Source organism: Oncorhynchus mykiss, chromosome 13 (assembly GCF_013265735.2).
Source record: "Oncorhynchus mykiss isolate Arlee chromosome 13, USDA_OmykA_1.1, whole genome shotgun sequence".
Taxonomy (NCBI): Eukaryota; Metazoa; Chordata; class Actinopteri; order Salmoniformes; family Salmonidae; genus Oncorhynchus; species Oncorhynchus mykiss.
In genome coordinates this window covers 50,708,210-50,730,621 of record NC_048577.1, presented here as the reverse complement: position 1 = coordinate 50,730,621, position 22,412 = coordinate 50,708,210, and the positions used below count along the sequence as shown (strand labels likewise).

At 45.9% G+C, this 22,412-nt stretch overlaps 2 protein-coding genes and 1 pseudogene across 2 annotated transcripts; 1 reads left to right on the top strand and 2 right to left on the bottom strand.

The window, feature by feature from the left end:
- Nucleotides 1-526: 526 nt before the first annotated feature.
- Nucleotides 527-10,810, top strand: LOC118938085 (annotated as a pseudogene).
- On the bottom strand, nucleotides 10,803-15,245 carry LOC110486723 (tripartite motif-containing protein 35). Its single transcript, XM_021558522.2, has 6 exons — nucleotides 13,829-15,245; nucleotides 13,007-13,102; nucleotides 12,326-12,556; nucleotides 12,221-12,243; nucleotides 12,014-12,132; nucleotides 10,803-11,804 (listed from the first exon to the last, which is right to left on the bottom strand). The coding sequence occupies exons 1-6, from the start codon at nucleotides 14,360-14,362 to the stop codon at nucleotides 11,245-11,247; spliced, it is 1,563 nt and encodes a 520-aa protein (XP_021414197.2). The 5' UTR covers nucleotides 14,363-15,245; the 3' UTR covers nucleotides 10,803-11,244.
- A 933-nt stretch (nucleotides 15,246-16,178) lies between these two features.
- On the bottom strand, nucleotides 16,179-21,010 carry LOC110486722 (PDZ domain-containing protein GIPC1). Its single transcript, XM_021558521.2, has 7 exons — nucleotides 20,787-21,010; nucleotides 19,895-20,407; nucleotides 19,614-19,799; nucleotides 19,136-19,316; nucleotides 18,798-18,910; nucleotides 18,630-18,711; nucleotides 16,179-18,209 (listed from the first exon to the last, which is right to left on the bottom strand). The coding sequence occupies exons 2-7, from the start codon at nucleotides 20,192-20,194 to the stop codon at nucleotides 18,058-18,060; spliced, it is 1,014 nt and encodes a 337-aa protein (XP_021414196.2). The 5' UTR covers nucleotides 20,195-20,407; nucleotides 20,787-21,010; the 3' UTR covers nucleotides 16,179-18,057.
- Between the last annotated feature and the right edge of the window lie 1,402 nt (nucleotides 21,011-22,412).

The window sequence follows — 22,412 nt, the reverse complement described above, 5'->3', positions numbered from 1 at the left end:
AGCACTGAGATGCAGTGCCTTAGACCACTGCGCCACTCAGGTGACGGTTTGTCCAGGCCTTGGGAAGCGTCCTCTCATCAGCTCCCTGAATCTGATCCACCTTCTGCTCCCAAAGCTGAGTTGTTTACATTACCTCATTCATCTTCCATTGTTCGATGGACACACAGCTTTTAGCTGCAGCCCAGGCTGCGTCCCCATGCCTACTGTTGGCTTAGCCCTCATCACAGTTTACATGATGTAACATCCCACTGGGCACAGACTCAATTCAACGTCTATTTCACGTTGGTTCAACGTCATTTCATTGAAATGACATGGAAAGAATGTTGATTCAACCAGGGAGTGCCCAGTGGGTTCTATTTCATTTGCAACCATCAGATATGGTATTAACATCCTTAATTTCCCATACACAACCCCTTCTGCCCATGGCATGCACACACACACACACACACACACACACACACACATCTCAGCATACCTCATATACACAATCTAATGTGGACTGGGTGTGGTGAGGCTACAGAATAAACACTCAATGAAAATAATTGACGTTATAAAGGGGGTGAGAAGGAAGAGCCCTGAACAGTCACATACTCCAGGTCGAGGCAGAGACTGAAACGAGAAGAAATGGCAGCTAAAGCATGCAGCGTCCTGAACCCGGGGGCCACCCGAGGCCTGGGTTTGGAGATGGTTAAACAGATGGTGGAGTCTCCCTGGCCGGTCCGCCAGTTATTAGCCTGCTGCCGAGACCTAGACGGGCTCAGAGCTGAGGTGAGAGCAGAGCTGCTGCTGCTGGAGCAGAGAGAGGAGATTGGAGTGTTCATTATTCTATGTTTGTTCTTAGGGCAGCTACAGTGCCTTGCGAAAGTATTCGGCCCCCTTGAACTTTGCGACCTTTTGCCACATTTCAGGCTTCAAACATAAAGTTATAAAACTGTATTTTTTTGTGAAGAATCAACAACAAGTGGGACACAATCATGAAGTGGAACGACATTTCTTGGATATTTCAAACTTTTTTAACAAATCAAAAACTGAAAAATTGGGCGTGCAAAATTATTCAGCCCCCTTAAGTTAATACTTTGTAGCGCCACCTTTTGCTGCGATTACAGCTGTAAGTCGCTTGGGGTATGTCTCTATCAGTTTTGCACATCGAGAGACTGACATTTTTTCCCATTCCTCCTTCCAAAACAGCTCGAGCTCAGTGAGGTTGGATGGAGAGCATTTGTGAACAGCAGTTTTCAGTTCTTTCCACAGATTCTCGATTGGATTCAGGTCTGGACTTTGACTTGGCCATTCTAACACCTGGATATGTTTATTTTTGAACCATTCCATTGTAGATTCCATTCCATTGTTTATGTTTTGGATCATTGTCTTGTTGGAAGACAAATCTCCGTCCCAGTCTCAGGTCTTTTGCAGACTCCATCAGGTTTTCTTCCAGAATGGTCCTGTATTTGGCTCCATCCATCTTCCCATCAATTTTGACCATCTTCGCTGTCCCTGCTGAAGAAAAGCAGGCCCAAACCATGATGCTGCCAGCACCATGTTTGACAGTGGGGATGGTGTGTTCAGCTGTGTTGCTTTTACGCCAAACATAACGTTTTGCATTGTTGCCAAAAAGTTCAATTTTGGTTTCATCTGACCAGAGCACCTTCTTCCACATGTTTGGTGTGTCTCCCAGGTGGCTTGTGGCAAACTTTAAAATACAGTTTTATATCTTTATGTTTGAAGCCTGAAATGTGGCAAAAGGTCGCAAAGTTCAAGGGGGCCGAATACTTTCGCAAGGCACTGTATGTTCTTGAGGGCAGAGCCATGTATTTAGAGAGTTGGGTCGACTTTTAGAATGTTGTATTTTGTTTTAATTCTAGACATTCAGTTACATAGCCTTATTTAATTCAAATCAAATCAAATGTTATTGGTCACATACATACAGTATATTTAGCAGATGTTATTGCGGATGTAGCAAAATGCTTGTGTTTCTCGCTCCAACAGTGCAGTAAAATCTAACAATTCACAACAATACACACACATCTAAAAGTAAAAGAATGGAATTAAGAAATATATAAATATCAGGATGAGCAATGTCGTAGTGGCATTGACTAAAATACAGTACAATAAAATACAGTATACAGTGGGGCAAAAAAGTATTTAGTCAGCCACCAATTGTGCAAGTTCTCCCACTTAAAAAGATGAGAGAGGCCTGTAATTTTCATCATAGGTACACTTCAACTATGACAAACAAAATGAGAAAAAAAATCCAGAAAATCACATTGTAGGATTTTTAATGAATTTATTTGCAAATTATGGTGGAAAATAAGTATTTGGTCAATAACAAAAGTTTATCTCAATACTTTGTTATATACCCTTTGTTGGCAATGACAGAGGTCAAACGTTTTCTGTAAGTCTTCACAAGGTTTTCACACACTGTTGCTGGTATTTTGGCCCATTCCTCCATGCAGATCTCCTCTAGAACAGTGATGTTTTGGGGCTGTTGCTGGGCAACACAGACTTTCAACTCCCTCCAAAGATTTTCTATGGGGTTGAGATCTGGAGACTGGCTAGGCCACTCCAGGATCTTGAAATGCTTCTTACGAAGCCACTCCATTGCCCGGGCGGTGTGTTTGGGATCATTGTCATGCTGAAAGACCCAGCCACGTTTCATCTTCAATGCCCTTGCTGATGGAAGGAGGTTTTCACTCAAAATCTCACGATGCATGGCCCCATTCATTCTTTCCTTTACACAGATCAGTCGTCCTGATCCCTTTGCAGAAAAACAGCCCCAAAGCATGTTTCCACCCCATGCTTCACAGTAGGTATGGTGTTCTTTGGATGCAACTCAGCATTCGTTGCCCTCCAAACACGACGAGTTGAGTTTTTACCAAAAAGTTATATTTTGGTTTCATCTGACCATATGACATTCTCCCAATCTTCTTCTGGATCATCCAAATGCTCTCTAGCAAACTTCAGACGGGCCTGGACATGTACTGGCTTAAGCAGGGGGACACGTCTGGCACTGCAGGATTTGAGTCCCTGGCGGCGTAGTGTGTTACTGATGGTATGCTTTGTTACTTTGGTCCCAGCACTCTGCAGGTCATTCACTTGCTCCCACAGTTGATTTCTTCAAACCAAGCTGCTTACCTATTGCAGATTCAGTCTTCCCAGCCTGGTGCAGGTCTACAATTTTGTTTCTGGTGTCCTTTGACAGCTCTTTGGTCTTGGCCATAGTAGAGTTTGGAGTGTGACTGTTTGAGGTTGTGGACAGGTGTCTTTTATACTGATAACAAGTTCAAACAGGTGCCATTAATACAGGTAATGAGTGGAGGACAGGGGAGCCTCTTAAAGAAGAAGTTACAGGTCTGTGAGAGCCAGAAATCTTGCTTGTTTGTAGGTGACCAAATACTTATTTTGCAAATAAATTCATAACAAATCCTACAATGTGATTTTCTGGATTTTTTTTCTCTCATTTTGTCTGTCATAGTTACGTGGTTTGTCTGTCATAATTACAGACCTCTCTCATCTTTTTAAGTGGGAGAACTTGCACAATTGGTGGCTGACTAAATACCTTTTTGCCCCACTGTATATATGAGATATGTAAAGCAGTATGTAAACATTATTAAAGTGACTAGTGTTCCATTATTAAAGTGACCAGTGATTCCATGTCTATGTATATTGGGCAGCAGCCTCTAATGTGCAGGGTTGAGTAACCGGGTGGCTGGTGATGGCTATTTAACAGTCTGATGGCCTTGAGATAGAAGCTGTTGTCAGTCTCTCGGTCCCAGCTTTGATGCACCTGTACTGACCTCTCCTGCTGGATGGTAGCGGGGTGAACAGGCCATGGCTCAGGTGGTTGATGTTCTTGATGATCTTTTTGGCCTTCCTGTGACATCGGCTGCTGTTGTTGTCCTGGAGGGCAGGCAGTGTGCCCCCAGTGATATGTTGGGCAGACCGCACCACCATCTGGAGAGCCCTGCGGTTGCGGGCGGGGCAGTTGCCATTCCAGGCGGTGATACAGCCCGACAATTATGCATCTTTAAAAGTTTGTGAGGGTCTTCGGGGCCAAGATTAATTTCTTCAGCCTCCTGAGGTTGAAGAGGTTCTGTTGCGCTTTCTTCACCACACTGTCTGTGTGGGTGGACCATTTCAGATGGTCAGTGACGTGTATGGGCAGGGTAGCCTAGTGGTTAGAGCGTTGGACTAGTAACCGGAAGGTTGTGAGTTCAAACCCCCGAGCTGACAAGGTACAAATCTGTCGTTCTGCCCCTGAACAGGCAGTTAACCCACTGTTCCCAGGCCGTCATTGAAAATAAGAATTTGTTCTTAACTGACTTGCCTGGTTAAATAAAGGTAAAAAATAAATAAATAAATAAATTAAAAAAATGGCGAGGATCTTGAAGCTGTCCACCTTCTCCACTGCGATCCCATCGATGTGGATATGGGCGTGCTCCCTCTGCTGTTTTGTTGACGTTGAGGGAGAGATTATTTTCCTGACACCAATCCGCCAGGGCCCTCACCTCCTCCATGTTGGTAATCAGACCTTCTACTGTTGTGTGGTCTGCAAACTTGATGATTGAGTTGGAGGCGTGATTGGCCACGCAGTAATGGGTGAACAGGGAGTACAGGAGGGAGCTGACCACGCATCCTTGTGGGGCCCCTGTGTTGAAGATCAGCGAAGTGAATATTTTCTATCTTCCCCACCTGGGGGCGGCCCGTCAGGAAGTCCAGGACCCAGTGGCACAGGGCGGGGTTCAGACCAGGGCCCCAAGCTTAATGATGAGCTTGGAGGGTACTATGGTATTGAAGGCTGAGCTATAGACATAGCATTCTTAGGTAGGTATTCCTCCTGTCCAGATGGGATAGGGCAGTGTGCAGTGCATGGTGATTATTAAATATTAACCATATTTTGTCACATGGCTGCCATAGAATGTTGAAATAGTGTCATGTAAATGCATCATAATGCACAAACCTCAATGGCCCAACCCTCTAAATACATGGCTCTGCTTGAAGGCAAACTCCACTGAATAAGGAAAACTCTACTGAGCAAATATAGAAAATAAAGCCTTCCTGGAGATGTATTTTCTGTGTCTAACCAACAATGTGTCCTTTGTGTTTAAGGGTCTGCGAGACCTGGCAAAGAAGCACCCCAATGTCATCACTGTCGTCCGTCTTGGTGAATACTCGCTCTGTTCCATTCTTCTGTTTCTTCACACTCTAGCACTAGGATTATTGAGCCTATTAATGGCACTGTTGTCAATCTCACCAGTCACAGCATGCACTTGTATAGCCTGTACTGTATGAATCACATAGCAGAGTGCCAGGTTACTCTGAGCTGGCCAGCTGGGATGTTAGACTGGATACTGGGGTTGACTAGCCCCAGATCTGTTTGTGCTTTCAGGACAATTACTGTTAGGGGTGGCAAGACAGCACAAACAGATCTGGGTTTAGTCTAGCGGTTGACTGACAGACTTTTTCTCCTCTGTGTCTGTCAGATGCCACAGACCCCTGCAGCATTAAGGAGTCAGCCAGATGGGCAGTCTGGTGGGGAAGGCTGGGCTCAACGTGCTAGTAAACAACACGTGGGTGCTGACTCACGGCACCATGCAGACCACAAGTACCCAGGAAATACAGGCTGCATTCAACACCAACATCCTGGGCCCTATGGACATCACTAAGGTGAGGGCAGAGAGCCAGAAAAACACACATACAGATACGTTTTAGAGGACATTCAAAATGTATTTGTTTTTCCTAATGTCTGCAACCAAAAGGTGCAGAATACTGAAGAATGATTCATCATTTTGTTTTCTCTGTCTCCCTCGCTGTCCCTGTCACCCTCATAAGGAGTTTATGCTCTATCTGCAGTCAGCAGCCACAGCCAGTGGGAAACCAGGAATGTTCTGCAGTAAGCCAGCTGTGGTCAGCATTTCCAGCATGGTGGCCTCCATGGCAACCGTCAAGGAGATGTGTTCTTTCTTCCCTATGGCATCAGCAAAGTAAATAGACCTCTGTTACCCTGCCTGTCATAACACAGCCTCTCCCATCACATTTAATTCCCTGTCAGGTTAGCCCAGCCATGTCAGTGGAGGCTGGTGTCATTTTAAATTGGCAGACAGGCTCTTTGTAATGGCTGGAATGGAATACATGTCATGTGTCTGATGAGTTTGACCTTTTCATTCATTCCGTAGTCATGGCTCTACATCCAATCTATTGTCCTGTATCCTCTCCTCTTTAATAGCCTCCCTCCCTTCTCTCTTCCTGCTCCTCCTTTCCTCTACTCTCAGGCTGGTCTGAACATGCTGACGCTCTGCGCTACAGAGGAGTTCAGGAAGGATGAGATCCTGTTTGCGGTCCTGCACCCGGCGGAGAAGGGGTGAGTCTGACTGGCAGGGTGGAGAAGGGGTGAGTCTGACTGGAAGGGCGGAGAAGGGGTGAGTCTGACTGGCAGGGTGGAGAAGGGGTGAGTCTGACTGGCAGGGTGGAGAAGGGGTGAGTCTGACTGGCAGGGTGGAGAAGGGGTGAGTCTGACTGGCAGGGCGGAGATGGGGTGAGTCTGACTGGCAGGGTGGAGAAGGGGTGAGTCTGACTGGCAGGGCGGAGATGGGGTGAGTCTGACTGGCAGGGTGGAGAAGGGGTGAATCTGACTGGAAGGGCGGAGAAGGGGTGAGTCTGACTGGCAGGGCGGAGAAGGGGTGAGTCTGACTGGCAGGGTGGAGAAGGGGTGAGTCTGACTGGCAGGGCGGAGAAGGGGTGAGTCTGACTGGCAGGGCGGAGAAGGGGTGAGTCTGACTGGCAGGGTGGAGAAGGGGTGAGTCTGACTGGCAGGGTGGAGAAGGGGTGAGTCTGACTGGCAGGGTGGAGAAGGGGTGAGTCTGACTGGCAGGGCGGAGAAGGGGTGAGTCTGACTGGCAGGGCGGAGATGGGGTGAGTCTGACTGGCAGGGCGGAGAAGGGGTGAGTCTGACTGGCAGGGTGGAGAAGGGGTGAGTCTGACTGGCAGGGTGGAGAAGGGGTGAGTCTGACTGGCAGGGTGGAGAAGGGGTGAGTCTGACTGGCAGGGCGGAGATGGGGTGAGTCTGACTGGCAGGGTGGAGAAGGGGTGAATCTGACTGGAAGGGCGGAGAAGGGGTGAGTCTGACTGGCAGGGCGGAGAAGGGGTGAGTCTGACTGGCAGGGTGGAGAAGGGGTGAGTCTGACTGGCAGGGCGGAGAAGGGGTGAGTCTGACTGGCAGGGCGGAGAAGGGGTGAGTCTGACTGGCAGGGTGGAGAAGGGGTGAGTCTGACTGGCAGGGCGGAGATGGGGTGAGTCTGACTGGCAGGGTGGAGAAGGGGTGAATCTGACTGGAAGGGCGGAGAAGGGGTGAGTCTGACTGGCAGGGCGGAGAAGGGGTGAGTCTGACTGGCAGGGTGGAGAAGGGGTGAGTCTGACTGGCAGGGCGGAGAAGGGGTGAGTCTGACTGGCAGGGTGGAGAAGGGGTGAGTCTGACTGGCAGGGTGGAGAAGGGGTGAGTCTGACTGGCAGGGCGGAGATGGGGTGAGTCTGACTGGCAGGGTGGAGAAGGGGTGAATCTGACTGGAAGGGCGGAGAAGGGGTGAGTCTGACTGGCAGGGCGGAGAAGGGGTGAGTCTGACTGGCAGGGTGGAGAAGGGGTGAGTCTGACTGGCAGGGCGGAGAAGGGGTGAGTCTGACTGGCAGGGCGGAGAAGGGGTGAGTCTGACTGGCAGGGTGGAGAAGGGGTGAGTCTGACTGGCAGGGCGGAGATGGGGTGAGTCTGACTGGCAGGGTGGAGAAGGGGTGAATCTGACTGGAAGGGCGGAGAAGGGGTGAGTCTGACTGGCAGGGCGGAGAAGGGGTGAGTCTGACTGGCAGGGTGGAGAAGGGGTGAGTCTGACTGGCAGGGCGGAGAAGGGGTGAGTCTGACTGGCAGGGCGGAGAAGGGGTGAGTCTGACTGGCAGGGTGGAGAAGGGGTGAGTCTGACTGGCAGGGTGGAGAAGGGGTGAGTCTGACTGGCAGGGCGGAGAAGGGGTGAGTCTGACTGGCAGGGCGGAGATGGGGTGAGTCTGACTGGCAGGGCGGAGAAGGGGTGAGTCTGACTGGCAGGGTGGAGAAGGGGTGAGTCTGACTGGCAGGGTGGAGAAGGGGTGAGTCTGACTGGCAGGGTGGAGAAGGGGTGAGTCTGACTGGCAGGGTGGAGAAGGGGTGAGTCTGACTGGCAGGGCGGAGAAGGGGTGAGTCTGACTGGCAGGGCGGAGATGGGGTGAGTCTGACTGGCAGGGCGGAGATGGGGTGAGTCTGACTGGCAGGGCGGAGATGGGGTGAGTCTGACTGGCAGGGTGGAGAAGGGGTGAATCTGACTGGAAGGGCGGAGAAGGGGTGAGTCTGACTGGCAGGGCGGAGAAGGGGTGAGTCTGACTGGCAGGGCGGAGAAGGGGTGAGTCTGACTGGCAGGGTGGAGAAGGGGTGAGTCTGACTGGCAGGGCGGAGAAGGGGTGAGTCTGACTGGCAGGGCGGAGAAGGGGTGAGTCTGACTGGCAGGGCGGAGAAGGGGTGAGTCTGACTGGCAGGGCGGAGAAGGGGTGAGTCTGACTGGCAGGGTGGAGAAAGGGTGAGTCTGACTGGCAGGGTGGAGAAGGGGTGAGTCTGACTGGAAGGGCGGAGAAGGGGTGAGTCTGACTGGCAGGGTGGAGAAGAGGTGAGTCTGACTGGCAGGGTGGAGAAGAGGTGAGTCTGACTGGCGGGGTGGAGAAGAGGTGAGTCTGACTGGCAGGGTGGAGAAGAGGTGAGTCTGACTGGCAGGGTGCTTCTATTGAGTGCATTGACCTCAGGGTGGGAAAGGATGTAATGAACTATGTTTAAGCACCTTAGAGCAGTGTTGTCCCAGTAGTCCATCAGGAGCAGGAGTCAGAACCCAATAGTGGGTCGTGGCATAAGCCTACAACTGGGCTTTGGTCTGATGTTCTGTTTTGATTATCTGGTGGGGTCAAGACAAAATTTGAAAGGCTTTGATTAGTCATGGCCCAATAAAAGTCTAATACCACGGAGGCCAACCATGTACAGTGGGGAGAACAAGTATTTGTTACACTGCCGATTTTGCAGGTTTTCCTACTTAAAAAGCATGTAGAGGTCTATAATTTTTAGCATAGGTACACTTCAACTGTGAGAGACGGAATCTAAAACAAAAATCCAGAAAATCACATTGTATGATTTTTAGGTAATTAATTTGCATTTTATTGCATGACATAAGTATTTGATCATCTACCAACCAGTAAGAATTCTGGCTCTCACAGACCTGTTAGTTTTTCTTTAAGAAGCCCTCCTGTTCTCCACTCATACCTGTATTAACTGCACCTGTTTGAACTCTTTACCTGTATAAAAGACACCTGTCCACACACTCAATCAAACAGACTCCAACCTCTCCACAATGGCCAAGACCAGAGAGTGTGTAAGGACATCAGGGATAAAATTGTAGACCTGCACAAGGCTGGGATGGGCTACAGGACAATAGGCAAGCAGCTTGGTGAGAAGGCAACAACTGTTGGCGCAATTATTAGAAAATGGAAGAAGTTCAAGATGACGGTCAATCACCCTCAGTCTGGGGCTCCATGCAAGATCTCACCTTGTGGGGCATCAATGATCATGAGGAAGGTGATGGATCAGCCCAGAACTACACGGCAGGACCTGGTCAATGACCTGAAGAGAGCTGGGACCACAGTCTCAAAGAAAACCATTAGTAACACACTACGCCGTCATGGATTAAAATCCTGCAGTGCACGCAAGGTCCCCCTGCTCAAGCCAGCGCATGTCCAGGCCCGTCTGAAGTTTGCCAATGACCATCTGGATGATCCAGAGGAGGAATGGGAGAAGGTCATGTGGTCTGATGAGACAAAAATAGAGCTTTTTGGTCTAAACTCCACTCGCCGTGTTTGGAGGAAGAAGGATGAGTAAAACCCCAAGAACACCATCCCAACCGTGAAGCATGGAGGTGGAAACATCAAGGGGACAGGACGACTGCACCGTATTGAGGGGAGGATGACTGGGGCCATGTATCGCGAGATCTTGGCCAACAACCTCCTTCCCTCAGTAAGAACATTGAAGATGGGTCGTGGCTGGGTCTTCCAGCATGACAACGACCCGAAACACACAGCCAAGACAACTAAGGAGTGGCTCCATAAGAAGCATCTTAAGGTCCTGGAGTGGCCTAGCCAGTCTCCAGACCTGAACCCAATAGAAAATCTTTGGAGGGAGCTGAAAGTCCGTATTGCCCAGCGACAGCCCCGAAACCTGAAGGATCTGGAGAAGGTCTGTATGGAGGAGTGGGCCAAAATCCCTTCTGCAGTGTGTGCAAACCTGGTCAAGAACTACAGGAAACATATGATCTCTGTAACTGCAAACAAAGGTTTCTGTACCAAATATTAAGTTCTGCTTTTCTGATGTATCAAATACTTATGTCATGCAATAAAATGCAAATTAATTACTTAAAAATCATACAATGTGATTTTCTGGATTTTTGTTTTAGATTCTGTCTCTCACAGTTGAAGTGTACCTATGATAAAAAAATTACAGACCTCTACATGCTTTGTATGTAGGAAAACCTGCAAAATCGGCAGTGTATCAAATACTTGTTCTCCCCACTGTATGTGTTTACTATGACCACCAGGGGGCGATCGATGCTCCAGAGAGTGTGGAAGGACTCCTGAGCGTGATGGACTCCCTTACTGAGAAACAGACTGGGGTCTTCCTGGACTATGAGGGAAAAGTCATGCCCTGGTAAACTCACTGGATTGTACTGAATACTGGAGAACTCTGAACACAATCTTTTATAAACATTCTATAAACCTTCTATAAATATGCATCAAATAAACATGAGTAAAATCAAGTGGTATCCCCCCCAAAGTTTATTCAATTGAGAAGGGAAAAAAACAACCTTTTGGGGCTTTTATATACAGGAATTGTAATATTCATTGTGTGGTATTGAATATCTTCATTCATCTCACACGTGCTCTTTACTACACATTCCATAACATGGCAAAAAGCCCATGTCAAATGGAGTCTTTCAGTAATAATCAGGATCTCATTTCTTCTATCGATAAAGTCAAAAGGCAATCAAAAAAATCTCTAAAAGATCTTACAAAATGTTTTCCACACACACCGTGCCAAACATTTCACTACGCCATTACCTATGTGTCTTGAGGCTGGATATGTGCCTTGGATGTACAGCTACCACTCTCTTTGAATGGTGCCGTCAGAACCCCTCCTCATCACCAGGTGGCGCTGTTCCACACAGCCACTTTGACCGGGCAGATCTTCAGCGGGCCGGGGTTGTTGCCGTTGATGTTGGCTCCGGGGCAGAAGAAGGGGAACATCCTCTCAGTGAAGAAATCATTGAAGGTGTAGATGGACATCATATTAACAGGGTTGGAGAAGGTCACCTCCCCAGACTCGTAGTCCAGTTGCACCCTGACCCTCTTCAGCTCCCCTGTCAGTTTGAGAGGGGTGCGTGGCCGGGTCATGGCCATATACTCACCCTCGCAGTGGGAGATCATCCACAAGCCACCCTCAGGGCAGCCTGAGATCCGTCCCTTCCTGTTAATGGACTCCTTGACCACACCCAGCATCCAGTCGTCCTTGTCCCCCACCTCTACCTCCCAGGCGTGGCAGCCGGTGGTGAAGCCCTCAGAGCCCAGGACGAACACGAAGTGGTCAAAACGCTCTGGGTTGTCTGGGAGCACCTGCACATGACCACTGTTGGTCACACTGGTCAGGTCCTTGTTCAGAGAGAGCCAGGAGTAGGCTGTGTTAGGATCCAGAGTCACAGGAGCTGGGAGATGGAGAAAAGGGCTTTAGTGATGGAAACAGTTTTAGAAAATATTTACAAGTTGTGGATCTAGTAAGAAATTAATTAGCGTACATCTATACGAGTTAGTAGAAGTTCACTAGAACATTAGTTAATGCAGTTATAGCTAGCTAGACACCCAACAAGCCAAAGACTGGAGCATAAACAGACAACTGTAGTCTTGCTATACATACTGTACTCCACCAGCCCCACCATCTTCTCCCAGACCTTGTACTTGAGGGAGCTGACATGCTTTGCCACGTTGATCATAGCACCGGAGATCTCCTCTGGACCCTTCTGAGGTATCACAGCTCTACAACAATATAACAGCCACTTAGTTCTAGTTGGAGTTTGGTACATTACATTATAAGGGTATTAGGTACTCAAGTCAAAACACTTACCTCTTCTTTGTGTTTCTGTAGTTCTGAAAATGGAACAAGACACATGTTTTGTAATTGTTTGTACTGTTAATACTGCTGGTTTATAAAAGGTCCTATTCTTCTTACCTGGAGGAAAAGAGCATCACTGGAAGCTATGTCATTATCAATAGCGATGATGGCATGAGAGAGGGTGAGGATGTCTGCCGTGATGCCCTCTGCCTTCTTCCTCACCAGATGTCTCTTCTGCTCATCTTCCTCCTGTAGAATAGCTATCCTGGCTTCCTCCTCATTCTGAAGGAACTGCCTGAGCTGCTCAAACTCCTCTCTGATGTGATTCTCTGTCTGCTGGGTCTGGCTCTGGACAAACAGGAGAAACGGGTCATAGGAGAGATACAATCTTATATATAACTCTAGAACAGTGGCACACAATTGCAGACATTTGTCAAAATGTTGTTTTGGTAGGCAAGCCATTGACAACAAAGTATCTTACAACCTAGACATGTCTGATTTCTGTGATAAACTCAATCAATTTAAAATAACTTTATTATCCCTCAAGGGGAAATTGCTTGGTCAAACACCAGGCACTTGTACTGCTTGCTCAAATACAAGGCACAAAGCATATTGACTGCTTTGTCCACATGAGGATATACTGTACACAAGTTATAAGACCATATTTTTAAGGGGTTGTTTTTTCAAAGGCATTCCTCCAACTGTTTACAGACTAACAGTGTGTGAGCTAAACATCAGTCAGTGTGGTGTTGGGATCTGCTGATGTCCCACGGTTTCAGACGCCCTGTCTGTTGATACCTTGATGTGCACAGTTGTGTCATCACACTCCTGCTTGGCTTCATAGAGGCCACGGAGGCTCTTCTTCAGAGGGATCAATTCTTTCTTCATTTCTTCCTGAGGGAGGGAGCGGAGAGAGAGGGGGAGGGGGAGAACGTTTTCAGAGATACAACTGTGAAGTGTATAAGAGCGTCTGGAAACTTAGCTCAAGCAAATCTAGCCATGTAAACACGAACGTCAACGGCAGAGCTTAAGCTCATCTGAGGTCGTGCATAGGCTGCTGTTTAACCGTAATCAGGATATTTTGGTGATATTTTTTTGGTGACACCATATTCTATGGTTTTTGGAGTACCGTCTGCAACTGCACAAGGACGTTTACGATAGAAAAGTTTATTCTGAATCGAGAATTAAAAAGTATCACCGGGTAAGGGTTAGGTGAAAAATTGCTGCCAGTGCTTTGCACTAGCATACGGTGTAACCGTGTAAGGAAGCATTCACGTATCACCTTACAATGTGTAGTTTTATTTTTTATCCAACTAGCAGATACAGTATCAATGGCTCTGGCTCCCTTTCGAAATGTCACTGTTGTGAAATGTGGCACATCAATAACAATCATGTTTTACAATAGTTATGTTTGATTGCTGACTGTACTGCTTCAAGTTTTATACTGTTGCTAAAACAAGCTGGATTAAGAATACATTTTGAAGGTAATATGGTCAATATAAAGTAGTATATCTGAATAAAAACTGAAATTAAAAGATTGACAGAATACAATATTTGCAACACCATAAGAGGGTTACACAACCATCCAAAACTGAATGATACGAGACAAGCCATTCTAACCTTGAGCTCCTGGGCCCCCTCCTCCAGTGGGATTACACAGTGGCCCTGGTGCCTCTTAGACGTGTGACACACACAGCAGAGAACCTCGGCATCGTCCTGGCAGAACAGCTTCAGCACCTCCCCGTGTGTGTGGCACTTCGCCTCAGACTTCACTGGGACGCCCCCTCTGTCTGCCCCCCCGCCCGCCTCGCCCTGGCTCCTCTGCTCCCTGAAGAAGGTATCGGCCACGTTCTTCAGAGCCAGGCTCACTGTGGGCTCTGTCAGGGAACACTTCCTGCGGCACACGGGACACTCGCGCCTCGCCTTCTTCTGGTTCCAGAACTGCTGCAGGCAGGCCCGGCAGAAGCTGTGGGTGCACTTGAGCACCACAGGGTCCCTGAAGATCTCGCAGCACACAGAGCAGGTTAGCTCATCCTCCAGCATGGAGCCCGAGTGAGAGGACACGGCCCTGGGCCGCAGAGCCATGACCACCTTGGGGCTCTGTAAGAACGAAGGTTTCCCAGGCTGGGAGGAAGCCCGTGGGCGCAGCGCCATGACTGGCTCCTGCACTGTAGCTAGAGACTACTGTGGTGTATTCCCTTTTCAGTGGAGGAAATATCTTTCAGCAGTGCTGTAGCATCTACTCTTTCCTGAGGCTCTCTGCCAGCTCTCTCACATCCAGGAACAGACACTGGACTGACAGCTAAGGACACACAACATAGTAAATGAGGGACATGAGATCACATCCTATGGGTGACCTGGACTTGTAGAACAGGTCCTGCTCCGCCCCCCCAAGGGAAAAATGTCTTTAAAAGCCAAATCACGTCCCCTGGCCTCCTACCTACTGTACCTGCCCACAACAGGATTCTAAGAAACTAGTCCTTAGTTATTATGCCTAGCCCAACTGACCTCCCAGTCAGTCAGTCTGCCTGTTTCTGAGAAACGAGAGGCATAGGAATAGGATAGGAAACCTACAAATGAGAGGCATAGGAATAGGAAACCTACAAATGTTAAACATGTATTGTAAATGTTTATCAGCACAGCATTATGACAGCATTTTCTAAACTGCAGAGGGGGTTCTTGCTATTATTTTGTAGGTTTCCTATACCATATTGTCATGTGTGGGTAAAGCCTGGAGCAACAGGTGCTGCGGTGGGAGTAGGGTTAGGAGTGCTCTGACTGGACACAAATTGGTTGAATCAACTTTGTTCCAACGTAATTTGTCAGCGTATTGTGACGTGGAATCTACATTGGATTTGAAAAAAGTAATCAAAGTAAATTGTTGTTTTGAGGGTGAAATTTCAACCACAGGATTGTGTCAACATTGTAACATATTTTTAACATAGACAAATCTTCCCACTGGGCACAGATGTCAATTCAACATCTATTCCACGTGGGTTCACTGTAATTTCATTGAAATGACATGGAAACAACGTTGAGATGATAACTAAACCAAAAATCGGACATTGTTTTTCCATTGGAATTTGGTTGTGCTTTTAGATGGTTGAAAGCATAGTGATAACACATTAGGAATTCAACAAACTTCTGGCTGTCTTTGAGTGGGTGAATAAAGGTTGAAATCACATTGATCAACATCTCAACCAAATTTCAACGTTGAAATGACGTGCAGTGTCCAGTGAACTGTATGCAGTAAACATGATTGTTTTGGGGATTCAGACCGCTAAAGGTTGACCATGGCAAAAACTTCCAGAACGTGGGATGCTGAGCCAAGCATTTAGAGGCTGTATATATTCCATCCCAGGACTAAGATTAGTATCAGTACAATTACAAATTAAATCTTAGACGTGACTCTCAAACATTGATACGCCATATCAAATTCCCATTGTGTATTGCATTCCCAAACTGTCCTACTATTGAGGGCTGAAGGGAGTGATTATGTTCTTTATCCCTTTACACTTGTGTGTATAAGGTAGTAGTTTTGGAATTGTTAGGTTAGATTACTCGTTGGTTATAACTGCATTGTCGGAACTAGAAGCACAAGCATTTTGCTACACTCGCATTAACATCTGCTAACCATGTGTACGTGAAAAATACATTTGATTTGAGATGCATGTATTTTTTGAGGTGAGAACGGGACCTGATTACACACCTATAAACACACAGCACTCCAGGGGGTGATGTGTTTGTCCCTCTAAGAAGAACATGTTTCCATTCGCAGGTGAACACCAACTCAGCCAGCCTGTGCAAAATATCAGCTTGACTACGACCTGACGTTAGTTCATTTTCTTGCCCCACTAAGGAAAATGACAAAATATACTTTAAAATAAATAAGATTTTGCACTTTTTTCTGCTAAACAATCTGACATAATATAGTAATATGAATTACATCTAGGGAAATATTTCCTGTTGAAGAGTCCAAGGCAACATTTGTGTATTCAACTGAGGGAAAGACATGGAAAACATCTTATTTCATCATCTTCGTCATTATTATCGCCATTATAAATCAGACATTGTAATAGAAAGCCATACCAAAACAATGTCCTCAGTATTCCAGTGCCTATTATCAGTATTTTATGACAGTAACCATCTAGATATACTTCAACAGCATTGAAAGACAGAAAAACAACCAAACAATGTACTACAAAAATATTGTTCGAGATAGGCTATGGAAAAGATAAAACCCCAAAAAGTTACGAAAAGAAATATTTTCTATGTTGAGTAATTCTTTTCTATATCTTGGAACTTTGACCCATATTGCATGTTTTTTTATTCATCTATAAAGAAGTCACTAAAAGCCAGATGACTTTGCAGAAAGTAGTTTGGTTTGATAATGACATCATTCTGTTCCTATGGTAGTGTCCAGGTTCTTTCCTAAAGTAACAGTGTTGGACTTGGTCCTTCATTTCATTGCATAATGGTGCATTTTCCTTTCATTACTTGACCACTCCATGACTTATGTGCATAACTATTTGGCTCCTTCATGTTGAGACTGTCTGGTCCCTAAAAAATGCAGTCTATTGGATATCAGTTTTCATTTTTACCACCAACTCAATTAAAACAAAGGAAATTCCTCATCAGTTACACAACGCTTTTTCATTTAAAACACCACTCCTTTAAAAAATAATTTCTTAAAAAATAGAAAAATGAAAGGCTCACAGTCTACCAATAAGCCAATAGTTTTTTTGAAACTTTTTTTTTCTAACATGTATTTCAAATTCTTCAGTATTCTTGTAATACTGTAATATAACACTGCTTTTCTTAATACTGGAGTTTCCCTGGCAAAGGGGACCATTTAAGTATTAACCAGACTATCTTTGTTAACAGACTGAGATGTGCTACAAGTGCAGCTTGTTTCTCTATACCTTATTCACTTCAGAAAAACTGAGTGATTGTAGTTTGAACCATAGAAAAAGCTGCAGCTAATTTTGTAGTGACAGTCTACGCATTGTGAACCTTCAGCAGCCAAAACACTCCTTCAATAGTGACACTCAACAGCACATAAAACCAAAAGAACTCACAACGAGGAGACAAACAATAATAGCACGGGCTAATAACATGTTTTTTTCTGACCATGCGATTTGACCAGGACATTCTGGGCATGAGCCTCTCAATACGCCTCTCTCTGAACAACACCGCACAGAACGCAAATACTGTAGTCCAGTTATATGCACCAGTGCAATGTAGTGAGTGACTGCTCCAGTGAAGTACAATGCACTTTTCTTATATTTTCTACAGGGCAGTGCAAGACAGTGCAAAGTGTGGGGGGGGTGGGGGGGTCACAGTTTGTTTGAACTCAAACTTCAAAAAGGTAGGTGTATGTAAGCCGTGGTCCCTTCTCCCACTTGTTGTTCTCGGGATTGTTCCTCAGAGGACTAGTGGAACAAAGACCTGGGCGTTAACATCTGACGTGTTCAAGGTCAGGAGGTGTGTCCACAACCACAAGACCTGGAAGAAAATTGAAAAGCACTTGCAGTTTGAACACAATAACCTCCACGTATTGCATTCAATAGTCTGAGTCTGATGAGAGTATTTTCAGCCTGATCGAGTGATCAGAGCTAGTGATCAGAGTCCTCTATCCTCTCCCATACACTGTCTCTATCCTCCCAAAGAGTCTCCCCCAAAAGTATCCCAACAAGAGTAGTAAACTCCACGTAAAAAATAATAAGTACACAGAAAACAATAAGTAAATCACATGATGGTAGTGTGGTGTTTCCTAGTAGTTCTGTTTGTTGCAGGTTGGTGCCTCAGCATTCAAAACCACACACAGGTTGTTCCCCTGCTCCCTCCGGTTACAGCCGGCCGACCTTGGCGTCCCCGATGGCACCCCAGACGTCAAAAACAAATTCATCCGGGAAGGCGAAGTCACCAAGAGTCTCGTCCAACGCCTCGGCAAACTCATCTGGGTTCTTTTTGTCCTTCCCCAGCTCCACCATTGTAGCAGCTGACAGTGAGGGAGAGGGGTCAACCACAGCACAACAAAGTAATAGGAAGTTAAATAGCTACCAAGACTATTTGCATTGACCCTTTTTGCACAAACTTTGCCTCATCACATACGTTTATTATTTGTCACTTTATTCCTAGTCAAATGTACACATCTACCTGGTACCCTGTGTATATTGCCAAGTTATCGTTACTCATTGTGTATCTGTTATTACATGTTTTACTTTCCTATTATTTCTTTCTCTCTGCATTGTTGGGAAGGGTCCGTGAGTAAGCATTTCACCGTTAGTCTACACCTGTTGCTTACAGCATGTAACAAATAACATTTGATTTGAAGTGGCAACACACAAGTCACCACTTTGCTAACAGGAGCTGCATGTGTGAATCACATTCACACGTATACACACACCGTCTCCCTTACCCAGCTCACTGTCTCTGATGCCCATGTAACTCTCCAGGAGGTCATCCACTTTCGCTATGGCCTTCTCCTCAAATGCAGAGGGCTGTCAAACAAATACAACAAACATAGTCATGACCTGAAACCATGTTAACCTTATTAAAGGTAATAGAAGAACCAACACACACTCACCAGCTCCTCCACCGTGGCTGGGCCTTTGGAGCGTAAACGCAGGGTGCCCTTCCCTGTCCCCAGCTGGGTTCCTGAGCCAGCCCGGGCCCCTCCTGACCTCTGGCTGATCATGTCTACAGGTAAGGGAGACAACATAACATGGCAAAGGAGCTTCAGGTTTCTAACCTCCTAATTCTAGATCTAGCTAGTCAATGATAATATAAGAGCAATTAGTAAAAGGCATTACAAAGTTTGATAAGTGCTGACTCATTCCTAAATATAATGTCACACCATAATATGATTCATAATTACTGTGTCAGCACACACAATCTCTTATACACACACATACACAAACCCACCGAAGGCTTTCAAGGGCTCCACCATCTTGAGAACAAAGTCCTTCCCCTTGGGCAGCTCCTTGAGCATCTTGGCCACCTCGTAGTGTCGACAGCCAATGAGACTGTGGCCGTTGATGGACTCAATCATGTCTCCCACGTTGATGACCTGAATCTGATGGACCACGCTACCCTCTCTTATTCTCTGGAAGGGACAGGATGAGACAAAGTAAAAATCCACCATTTCACACAATCAGCCAATTTGGCAGTGGGCAACATAAACAACTTTATAATGTACATAGGCAACTAACTAACAACTGACTATTCAGTCTACTGTACATTCCACACTGTTGCTGCAATTGAGGCTCTGCGTTTCAAACGCTCTCATTTTGTTCTATTTTTAGTCCTCTGTGTGTGATGCTAATGCATTTCCTTCCACTGCCAGACCTATCAGAGGTGACAGACACAGACAACTGATTTCCTAGCCAGTAACCATGCCCACCTTGATGAAGGCGTATCCAGCTCCATTATCAGTGATGGTCAACCCCAGGGCGTCCTCCCCCTTGAACACCTCCACCTCCTTCCTCTGGCCTTTGATATGGGCGAAAATAAAGTCCTCCAGCCCAATCTGACCCCCCAGTAACTTGTCCATGTCCACCTTGTGAGTGTTCAGAGTGCAGAACATCACCTGAAGAGTTAGAAAGTGAGTCAGTAAAGGGATAAACTGAAGCAGATCTCTCTCTCACATACACACACACACACGTCAGTCGTAATATTGTTCACCTCTGGTGGTGCGATCCCAAAGGCCTCTCCGATCTTGGTGTAGAGCTCTCGCACGTTGCTGAAGCCCTCGATGCGTCCCGTGGGGCTACCGTGTGCTAGCTGGGTGTGGAAGATCAGACGAGGTCTCAGGCTGGTGGGTGGGGGTGGCAGACCCTCCTGGGTAGTACCCTCCCCGAGCCCCACACCACCTCCATCCAGGCCATCCATTCCTGGGACATTAAGGCCCGCTCGGATCGGCTCGGCTTCCTCGTTCTCCACTAGTGGAGATGCTTTCTTCCTTCTACCCAATCCAAGAGGCATTTTTATCCTTCTGTCTGTCTGTGGAAGTGAACAGATGCTGCTTTGGTAGGTAGCCAAAAGATCCTGTCCAGCATAGGACTCTCTCTCAAATCTTCTTCCACCTGATGATTCACCAGTGAACCACAGCTATCTCTTGGTGGTGGTCGTTGTAGCTAGCTACTGCTGCTGTTGGGACAACTTCAACTGTATGGCAACTAGACATTCAGAGTGCATCTGTGAACAGATTGTGACAGGTTAGTTAAACATTACTACCAAACCCCATCGCTGGTGCGTCACATCACAATACACTGGAAGATAGCTTTCAAAAACGAGTACCAAACCGCCCAGGAGCTAACTAGCCAGCTAGCTAGCTCACCCTTAAAACACTTCTTCTGCCTACTTGTCTTGCCATCAAGTTACATGGCATTAGATAAGATGATAAACATCTAAACTTGAATCAGAGATTTCACTTAATTTGACACACCTATTTTTTTTAAAACAGATTGCCAGCTAGGTAGCTAACTTGTTAGCTAGTTAGTTTGTTGGCTAACACAATATTAGCTTCTAGCTAGCTGAGAATGAAGGAATATAGCAGTCACGGTAAGCATCTTACTAGAGTTTTAGCTAACTCGCTGTACGAGATGATTGATTCAAGCCAGACGTGGAATGGAACATCAAAACACTAGGTTACTTCTTGATCCAAAGGTTGTGAAAGTAAAGTTATATCGCATTTGAATCGCTAGTCTTGTGAGATACGCTAACAAGAAAATGAGAGGAAAGGATGATCTGATGGTATGTATGTTGTTCAGCAGGGGTGTTTTCATTAGATATCACAGCCACAAAGTCAATATTGGCTATGTCGAGAGAAATAAAAAGGAAAACAAAAATGTGCTTTTTGGTTTTTGTGTTTGGGGTTAGGAATAAGGTTAGCAGTGACGTTAAGGTTAGGTTTAAAATCAGATTTTAAGAAGAGCAATAGTAGAAACAGGCGGGATTTATTACTTTGCGGCTGTGGTAACAATTGACGACTGCAGGGGTGGGACTTCAGCACTGTATAATGGCCTCCTCCACTATAGGATTCCTCTCCTCGTCTCTAGCTCTTCGATGCCCCCTACTGTAAGGCAGGTTTTTTCAACCCTCTGTCCTAGGATTTCCATTAGTCCTCCTGGCATGAATAATTCATCTACACTGCCTGTAATGCATTTTATTATCTATCTAGTATAGATGACAGACAGGCTTTTACTAAAAATGCTCAGCTTTTGATTCTAACTTGTAACAGATTCAGTTCCCATATGTCTCTCACTCCATTTAACCCCTGGATGTGGATGTGTGTTTTTCAGAAGATTGCTTGTTTGACAATCTGCTCCAGGTAGAACAAAATGCACTCTGTTACAATGGTGCTTTGATCCCAATCCAGTTAGCTAGTCCCTAGTTGGCAAAAGTTTTGCATGTGTAAAATAACTGTGTTGTTAAATCAAATCAAACTTTGTCGCATGCGCCGAATACCACAAGTGTGGACCTTACAGTGAACTGCTTACTTACAAACCCTTAACCAACAGTGCAAATAAACTAAAGTAAAAAAATAAAAAGTAACAATAATGAGGCTATATACAGGGGGTGACCAATACAATTTGATACCGAGTCAGTGTGCAGGAAAGCAAAATGTAGCTGGTTCGCGCCCCTCAGTTACTTTCAAAGTTTGACATGGGGCTAAATAAGAGAACTACATCATTTTGTACAATTTTATTTGATATTTACAAATTTGCCAGTCTTTGCAACAACTAAAATACCACCAAATGCCAAGGGGACCTCATTTGTTCAAAGGATAGGTCAAATAAAATGTTCAGTTTCATACAAATTAAAAGCAGATTGCTAACACCTATTTGTCAAATACAATTCTGGGTGCCTAATAATAATAATAATACAGAATGTCTGCAAATTTTATAACTATTTTAACTTTTCCATCAAAGGAAAACATTTTCAAATAAAGCAAATATTTTTTAACAAAAAAGTTAAACCGAGATTACACATCTCTACATTCATGTGAAACCACATTTATCTGTTAAAATTAAATAATAGTGGAACTCCACTTGGAGTGGAATGATAGATGGGTAAGTGTTGACTGATCATTACAACCTCAATGACAATCAATCAAATTCATTACATCTCGCAACGGAAACTGTTTAGCATTTGAGAACCAAAACAGCAGGAAACGATGCAGGACCTACCTGAATTTGTC